This window comes from Manis javanica, chromosome 4, assembly GCF_040802235.1.
Source record: "Manis javanica isolate MJ-LG chromosome 4, MJ_LKY, whole genome shotgun sequence".
NCBI lineage: Eukaryota > Metazoa > Chordata > Mammalia > Pholidota > Manidae > Manis > Manis javanica.
Genome location: NC_133159.1, coordinates 128820228 through 128828391, shown reverse-complemented (window position 1 = coordinate 128828391; position 8164 = coordinate 128820228). Strand labels below are relative to the sequence as shown.

At 57.1% G+C, this 8164-nt stretch overlaps 1 protein-coding gene and 5 non-coding genes across 15 annotated transcripts; 4 read left to right on the top strand and 2 right to left on the bottom strand.

The window, feature by feature from the left end:
* Nucleotides 1–394: 394 nt before the first annotated feature.
* Nucleotides 395–467, top strand: TRNAK-UUU (transfer RNA lysine (anticodon UUU)). Its single transcript has one exon. It is a non-coding gene; the product is annotated as a tRNA-Lys (tRNA).
* Nucleotides 468–1011: 544 nt separating this feature from the next.
* Nucleotides 1012–1083, top strand: TRNAQ-CUG (transfer RNA glutamine (anticodon CUG)). Its single transcript has one exon. It is a non-coding gene; the product is annotated as a tRNA-Gln (tRNA).
* A 433-nt stretch (nucleotides 1084–1516) lies between these two features.
* On the bottom strand, nucleotides 1517–1598 carry TRNAL-UAG (transfer RNA leucine (anticodon UAG)). The gene has a single exon. It is a non-coding gene; the product is annotated as a tRNA-Leu (tRNA).
* A 155-nt stretch (nucleotides 1599–1753) lies between these two features.
* HES7 (hes family bHLH transcription factor 7) lies at nucleotides 1754–8096 on the bottom strand. 10 transcript variants are annotated; one of them, XM_037027138.2, is made up of 9 exons: nucleotides 7529–8096; nucleotides 6745–6953; nucleotides 6309–6375; nucleotides 4202–4297; nucleotides 4006–4038; nucleotides 3516–3603; nucleotides 3017–3195; nucleotides 2338–2373; nucleotides 1754–2131 (listed from the first exon to the last, which is right to left on the bottom strand). In XM_037027138.2, exons 2-9 carry the CDS (start codon nucleotides 6804–6806, stop codon nucleotides 2075–2077), a joined length of 618 nt encoding a protein of 205 aa, XP_036883033.1. In that variant the 5' UTR covers nucleotides 6807–6953; nucleotides 7529–8096; the 3' UTR covers nucleotides 1754–2074. The 10 variants fall into 10 exon arrangements, with proteins under 10 accessions (XP_036883033.1, XP_017535873.2, XP_036883026.1 ...); XM_017680384.3 differs by lacking the exons at nucleotides 1754–2131; nucleotides 2338–2373 and having other exon boundaries at nucleotides 2455–3195; nucleotides 7281–8071; XM_037027131.2 differs by lacking the exons at nucleotides 1754–2131; nucleotides 2338–2373 and having other exon boundaries at nucleotides 2455–3195; nucleotides 6745–6960; nucleotides 7529–8071.
* On the top strand, nucleotides 2098–2184 carry TRNAR-UCU (transfer RNA arginine (anticodon UCU)). The gene is given in 2 exon segments: nucleotides 2098–2134; nucleotides 2149–2184. It is a non-coding gene; the product is annotated as a tRNA-Arg (tRNA).
* On the top strand, nucleotides 6996–7066 carry TRNAG-GCC (transfer RNA glycine (anticodon GCC)). The gene has a single exon. It is a non-coding gene; the product is annotated as a tRNA-Gly (tRNA).
* Nucleotides 8097–8164: the final 68 nt, after the last annotated feature.

Genomic DNA, 8164 nt, shown 5'->3' with positions numbered 1-8164 from the left:
CCCCATGGTGCATTCATTTCGCTCCGGGCCAGCCCTCCGCCGTTGAGGCTGTGGACCGGAGCGGGGATGCCGGGGTGCCTAGAATCCGGGTCCTCAAGACAAGAATCCCTCCTCGAGGGAAGCCTCCAGCCGGCAGCTGTCCCGCGCGGCCAGTCCTGGTACTGCATCGTCCCCGCTTTCGCGGCGTTCCATTCACAATGGCCCAAACTGGGCTGGGGATGTCCCCGAACGAGACCGAGAAAGCGCAGTCTGGAGCAGCGAGGCTCCAGCTGCTTCCTCCTGATTTGTCCTGCTGTTCTCTAAACAACCATGTGCAATTTACACTTGATTCAATCAGGCAAAACTTTCGTAAGTAAAAGCTTCTTATATCTAGAAGTGCAACATCTTTCTTAGGGCCCGGATAGCTCAGTCGGTAGAGCATCAGACTTTTAATCTGAGGGTCCAGGGTTCAAGTCCCTGTTCGGGCGTATGCTGATGTTTTTCTACGCAATTATTTTTAGTACCATTAATGTTTATATTATTTCGAACAAAACAACGGAAAAGAGTGACGAAAGCACTGTTGGTTTAAAAGTGAATCCGTGATAAGCGCCCCAGGTTTTAATTTTCAGAAGGTAGAACGAATAGCAGTAAAGGGAAAGTAGAGATGTTTTTTGTAAGCGAATTTGAATTTTCTAGCAACCACATTAAAACAAATAGAAACAGGCAAATTAACTTCAATAACATATTTTATTTTATCCAACCCAATAAATCCGAAATCGTATACTTAACATAGAATCACTATTTTAAATTTCTTAGTGAAATTTTCAGAATCTTCTTGTACTGAGCCTTTTCAGTATGGTGTGTATTTTTCACTTACAGTACATCTCAGTTCATATTTCAGGCGCTCTATAGCGATGTTCATTCTGACAACTATTTTCACTCTGTTTTGTCTTCCATACGTGGAGAGGTGAAGAAACACACAAAACAAGAAGTTCAATAATACGTATATTCTAGAAAAAGGTAACCGCCGAAGGTTCCATGGTGTAATGGTTAGCACTCTGGACTCTGAATCCAGCGATCCGAGTTCAAATCTCGGTGGAACCTTGAATTTTGCTTTCACATAATATCATTATGTTCTATTAAGTAACATTTCATATGTGAGACTGTCTAATGATCAGACAGGATCTGAAAAGAAAAATTAGGGTACTATTTTCGAACTTTTCAGACGGGGTGACTGGAGCCTCTAAGATACTGTCAGGAGAAAATACAGTAAGTAAAATATGCAGCAAGTTGTGCAAATTTTAAGAAATACTATTATTTGAGAACATGTTTAAGTGTATACCATTTATGAAGAATTTAAGGTTACTTCGGTAGTTTCCATGAGGTTTTGGTTTGGGGTTGGAATGCCTTTAATCTGGAATATCACAGAAGAAAGGCAGTGGTGAGACTGCTAACGAGGAGGCGACATAAAATTAAGAACATAGACGAAATATCTTCCTGAGTCACACGGTAAACAACCCCCAGAAAAACTCTGGCCTGGCAGCGGTGGGATTCGAACCCACGCCTCCGAAGAGACTGGAGCCTAAATCCAGCGCCTTAGACCGCTCGGCCACGCTACCTGCGTGGAAAAGGGGTGTTTTTGTAGTCTTCGTAAGAGACTTGACCGAACAACTAAACTAGAAATATTTCTGGCAAATCAGCTAGTCTATGAGAATCTCCAAGACTCTAGACCGCGGAGCAGTGAATGGCAAAGCAGACAGACCAGAGGAAACACACACGTGGGAATTAACAAAGAAAATTTATTTTGATGGGTGGGGCCGCATCTGGGGGTGGGGTGCTCCTGGACTGGAAGCATCCCTCAGGCGGGCAGCCGGAACTCCGTACTCGCTTTCTTGCTCATATTCGGTTTCTCTCCGTTTCTTCGACCCAAGAGCGCCCTCACTCCCACCAGGCCCAGGTGCATTTCGCCCGCTACCTCTCCCACTCCCAGACTGTTCTTAGTTCCAAAATACGCGCTCATGGCTCGCCCCGCCCATTTCCCTCACACCCCTACCCCTTCTTTTGCCCCCTTCCCAAGCGAGTACCCGGTAAGCCGTCAGCCGCCGCCGCCCGCCAGGTGGCTCTGTGGCGCAATGGATAGCGCATTGGACTTCTAGTGACGAAAAAGCGATTCAAAGGTTGTGGGTTCGAATCCCACCAGAGTCGATTTTATTTCAACTTTTTTTTCCCCGTCTTTTTTACGTGGCTTTTTCCTAAAGGCTCCCATTCCTCCACCCCACCTACCCTATCTCACTCAATGTTTTCCACCTAATTTCAATTTCAACCTCAGTTTCCGCTCTGCTCTCTTCTTTTACTTACCTGTCTGCCCCGGGGCTTGGGCCTTGGAGAGCAAGACTGAGGGGCGGGAGACAGAAGGAGAGGGCAAGTGGGCGTGGACGCCGAGATAAAGGCAGGCCCCTGGCTCGGGGACACACGGGGATTTAACAACCACTTTATTCCATGCACTAGGGACTCGGGAAGGGGCTGGGCCTGGGCCAGGGCCAGAGAGGGTACAATCCTAGACGCAAGAGGGGCAGGGAAAAGGGACAGGAACCAGGGAAATATATATTTATATAGATACTCTAATATAGACCACATCTCACCCGCGCGCTACGTCCGCGCGCCCCGCCGCCCTCCCCAACACCTCCAACGCCCGGGTCCCTCTGCTGCCCTCGGGCTGGAGTCTCTACCTCACCCCTAGACCCCGCCTCCAACCACCCAAAGCTCAGGGCCAAGGTCTCCAGAAAGCGGGCGGCGGGGGCGGCGGGGCCTTGGGCGCCCCGTCTTGTCTGTGAGGCGGCGGTGGCGGCGGCAGCAGTCCGGTGAGGGGCGCCGGCGCGCCGGAATCCCCGGCGCGAGGGGAGCAAGGGGACGGGGACCATGCGCAGCGCGGGCTAGGGGGGCCCTGGTGCACTGCGGGGCGCTGGTGCAGCGCGGGGCCAGGAGCCGGGGCGGCGGGGTCCAGCAGCGGGCGCGGCGCTTGGGGCCTCGGATCTACCGGTTCCGGCCGAGGCGGCTTGGGGCGCAGGTAGCCGTGCAGCGCGGAGAAGAGCTGGACGCGGGCAGCCGGGCTGGCGTCGTGAGCGAAGGCCGCCAGGCGAAGTAGGCATTCCCGGAAGCCGGACAAGTAACAGCTGGCGAGCGCCTCGGCGTCCTGGGCTGGGGACCGGGGGACCCCTGGAGCCGCGGCGGCGGGAGCGGCCGGCGGGAGGACGGGCGGGCAGGGCAGGGGCCCAGTAGGGGTGAGGGAAGGGGCGGGGCGCAGAGATACCAAGGCCCGACAGACGCACAGAGACAGGAAGCCAGACGGACGGACAGAGGGCGAAATAGAGGGAGACACAGAGACAGACACGCGGGGGTGTTATTAACCTCGCCTCGGGGCAGAGCCTGCCACAACCCAAGCCCACCGTCCACCGCAGCGTCCGCCCCCTCTACCCCGTCCCGGGCCTCCTTGAAACCCCCCTCTCTCCCGCCGCTGCCCCACCCCCGCGCTGTACCCGGGGGCTCCACCCGGCTTCGCTCCCTCAAGTAGCCCACGGCGAACTCCAGTATCTCTGCTTTCTCCAGCTTCGGGTTCCGGAGGTTCTACAGACAGGAGGGGAGGGCGCAAAGACAGAAAGGGGTGGGGAGAGAGGGGGAAGTGACAGGGGGAAGAAGGGAGGGGGATAGGGAGCTGGGGGTGCCCCCCGGATCGTGTTTGCGCGCTGCCCAGAGAGCACACAACGAAAAGCGGAGTGGAGATGACCAAGAATGATCATGCAACACCCAGAGACGAAACTGTCCAACCGGAGGAGATGAAACCAACCCACAGTGTGAGGAGGGGGTTTGAAACAGCAAACCCGGAGCGTGAAGCAAACCACCCTGCGGACGTTCTGGGAGGGGAGGGGAGGTGGGGTGGAGGGGAAGAGGAGGGAGAATTCACAGACCCAGAGGTTGAAACTGATGGACCCTGGGGGTGAAATTTACAGAGCTGGGTGTGAAACTTACAGACCCGAGCCGCGAGGCCTTGAAGATCGCGTGCTGAGAGCGAGAGGGGGTCTGGGTTGGGACTCCAAGGGCGGGACTCGGGTCAGGATGCGTTGGGGCCAGGGTCGCCAATGCAGCAAATGTCCCCACCCCAGTGTCAAGCCCTGGGACACGAGGACGGGATACTGGGAGGTCGGGGGCCAGCGGAAGGACTGACCTGGTCCCGGGTCCGCTCCAGCAGCAGCAGCCTCAGTTCTTCCAGGCTGCGGTTGATGCGGTCCCGGCGCCGCTTCTCCACAAGCGGCTTCAGCATCTGCGACCAGCAGGAAAGGGAGAGCGGGCCGACCCGACCGACACTCAGCGCGGCCGCGCCGGAGTTGGACCCTGGATCCCGCGGCTGGGATAGTCCCGCCTCCACCCCTTCCCCAAGACTCCGGAGAGCCCAGGGCCGGGCCCGTTCGATCCCTCTCCGCCGCTCCCCCTCCCAACGTCCCTAGGGTCAATTTCTGTAGCTCGCCTCCTCTCTTTCCCGGGTCTTCCGTATTCTCCTCTCTCAGTCTTGTCCTCCCTCCTCCCCTGTCTGTGTCACTCCTCCTCCACCTCTTTTCTTTCTACGTCTCCGTCTCGTGCAGTCTCTCTCTGTCTCAGTGGAGAACTTTGGGGACCCTCTTTGCGCCCGACACGAGGGCCGCAAGGTGCCGGGCTCAGAGTTGGCGGCCCTGAGTGTAGAAAGGGAGATACCCAGCCCCACCGCGCCTCTTCTCCCTCTAACCGGTCTATGCGGTCACCCCTCTCCACTGGTTCTAAAACCTTCCACCAGGTCTCGGGCTTCTGGAACCAATACCCTCCGGGCCCTCTCTTTTAGGCTGCATTGGGCCAGCTCCGGCTCACAGCCCGTGTGGAGCACGGCCGCCTTTTTTCCCCCACCCTCCTCCCTTATCTCTGTATTCTTTTTGCTTATTTTACTCAAACTCCGGCCCCCTCCCACACCCTTCCAGGCCGCAAGGTGCCAACTCCCATTACCCAAACCCCAGACCTCCGCTTCTGCCGCCCACGCAGGTCCTGCTCTGACCCTGTCCCCTTCTTCACCCTTTACAGTTTACTCCCCAGCTCCTGCTCCTTGGGTTCCCCCACGCACCTCTCCCCCTTCCAGCCCTGCGTCTGGAGCCTCCAGCCTCTTCCCCTGACCCACGGTCTCCTGACCGGACCAGGGACCTCTGCTCCCTCCACTCCCGCCTCTCACCTTGGGGCCGTCCCTATTCTCTGCTCGATCCCGGGTGACCATCGCTCCTCCGGACCCTGATGTGGACTAAGTCCCTACTCGCCTTGCGCCTTATATCCCGCAGACTCCCGGGTAGAAAGGGTAGGACCTGGACCCGCCCCTTCGGCACCCGGATCCCGCTAGGCAGGGCCCAGGGCACGAGGCTCCCGGAAAGGGGAGGGGCGCAAGAGGGTGGGATGGAGGGAAGGAGTAGAACTGGCCTGGGAGTGTGGGAAACGAGGGACCAATGCAGCCCCGGCTGCTTTAAGAACCGTAAGGCTGTATAATGAGGTGGGACCCAGCTGAAGGGAGGTGGTTGTTAGGGGGAGAGGGAGTTCGAGTGATCTGGGGACAGAACTCAGGAGTGAAGCCCCCCAACCTCCATAATTGCAGTTTTCTCAGAAGCTCATTGTAACCCACCAACCCAGACATTAGTTAAGACCCCTCAACCCTCAGACTGGAACATACACATCTTCCCCTAAAATCCGCCTCCTGCTTGGGACAGGGAGCGGCCCGAGTGTTCTGGGCGGACCGGTGTAGTTCAACTAGGGCCCTTCCTAGGGATGGAAGAGCTTTGCTCAACCCAAGTCAGTCATATTCGATTCCCCCAACATCTGCGCGCTCATTGTGTGCATCGGGTCACTGGGTTATGCTTAGGCTGTTCATACTGAGATATGCACTAGAGGCTCAGTTTATCCCTGCAGGATCTAGTGAAAAAAATGATGTGTTATCAAGTAGCTATTATAGAAACAGAGTAAAAAGTAGGTGCCTCAAGAAAGAGTCGTCCTGAGAGATGGCTGGACTGAGGTTGGGGTAACTTCTAGGAAGAGGAAGCAACAAGGCTTTGAAGCACGGAACAGAAGTGGAGAGATCTTTCCACTTAGAAGTATTTGATTAAAAACTAATTATAGGAGATTCGGGTGTATAGCTGCCAGGACAACTGACACGTAGTGCCCGCGTTACTTGCTCCTGGGGACCGCTCGTGACTGTAGGGGAGTAGGGTGTAAGCAGTTTTTTGGGGGTCAAGAAAGGGATACCAAAAAAAAAAAGGATCAACACCCACCTCAATCCAAGAGCATGACCCTCTGTAGAATGATGCCTGAACACTCGGAGACTTCAGGACCAAGTACCTGAGAAGATAAATCAAAGATTTAACGGGACAGCAAGAATGCCAGGGTGAAGAACAACGAAAGACAAGATTGCACACCATCAGAAGATAGCTGCGGAGTCAGAGACGGATGGGGCTCCTCCAAGCCCTCCCAGTCAGTACACCTCCACACCTTTTTATTCCACCCCCCGACACCCCCGCGGAGCCTGCCTTGCCAAAGCCCAAGTATGAAAGGACACAGACTTGGAGAGGGCGCTCCCATTTGGGATCAGGGTCCCAGCACATCCCACCTCCCCCCTACCTGGACCAAATGGGAACACAGATGTGCGGCCCCAGCAGCCCGCGTCGCCCCCCTCCTTGGGAACCTGGGCTCGGGCTGAGTTTTTCTCACCTGCACGCGAGGCTTGCGGCCCCGGGCTGTTCGCACCCGGGTGTGGGGCCGCCCCTGGCCATATGGGGCGACTTTATGACGGGGTAGCCGGATCCGGAGGGGAGGAAGGACAGCCGGGTGCTCCTCCCACGTTAATTATTCCGGGTCATTCCTTCGTTGAGCCTGGCCTACACCGCCTGCCTGACCGCGTGGGTGCCTCGCTCACCCTCCTACAAGCTCGGATTAAAGACACAAAAAGCGACCTATCACTTGCATTGGTGGTTCAGTGGTAGAATTCTCGCCTGCCACGCGGGAGGCCCGGGTTCGATTCCCGGCCAATGCACAATTGATCGTTTTCTATTTTTCTTCAAAAAGGGGAGAACCTGATAACCTATTAAGGTTTAACACTTCCACTGAAGATTAGTTTTTAACTGTTTACTCCATCACAGAGTTTTAATCTGGATGAAGACCTAGAGTCCATCCGTTCCCACACCCCCTCCCCTGAGCCTGGGAGTGCTGGTGCCGTCCCCACCCCGCCCTCCGCCCCAGCCCCGCACCTCTGCAGGCGTGACCCTGAGAAAGGACGCGGCGCTCGGATCCCTGCCCCGGGGGTCCTCTCAGCCCTCCGCAGGGGAGGAGCGAGGTCTTCCCGCCCACGCCCTCTAAGCCTCCGGCTCTTCTTTCCGTCATTTCTCTTCCGCAATCTCTGTTTCCCGTTCTGTCTGGAGCGCCCTTTCTTTTTCTAAATCCATCTCTCTGTCTTTCTGCGTCCTGCGCCCCTGTTGGCGTCTCTCTCTCTCTGTACCTTCCACTTCTTTCTAGGTCTCTTGGCAACTCGGCTCTGGTCTCTCCGCGTCTTCAGGAGTCTGTCTGCATCCCCAGCCCCGGGTCTCGGCTTCTCCGTGCCTCTCGGCGCCTGCGTCTCTGTCTCCGCTGCCCCGCGTCTGTGGATCTCTCGTGGTCTCTCCGGGTCGCTGTCGCCTCCCGGCCCTCTGCGCTCCCACGCTCCCACGCTCCCGCCCGCCCTGGGAAGCTCACTCACACCTCCGGGTTCCTGCCGCCTCCCGCCGGCCCTTCCCGGCCCCTTTGATCCCGCACGCGTCGGGCGGCGGGCGGCCGGGCTCCCCCGCCGGCTGCGCGGTCACTTGTGAGCGGGGGCGGGGCGGCCGGGCTCCCCGGCTCGCGCGCTGGTTTTCCGCCCTTCTCCGGCGTCTTAGGCCTTCCCCCGCGCCGCTTCTCCTGGCTTGTCTACGGCCGCTACCCGGGCTTCTGCGGGCCCGGCTCTCTGGTCCGCTGAGTCTGGTCTCCGTCTGAGTCCGTCTCGGCCTCTGTCTCTGGAACTCGCCCTGGGCCTATGTCTCTGAGCTTAGTTAGATTCTGTCTGCTGACTCGTTCAGGCTCCGTTTCATGTGGGCCAGTGTCTGGGTCTTTCCTTGTCTCT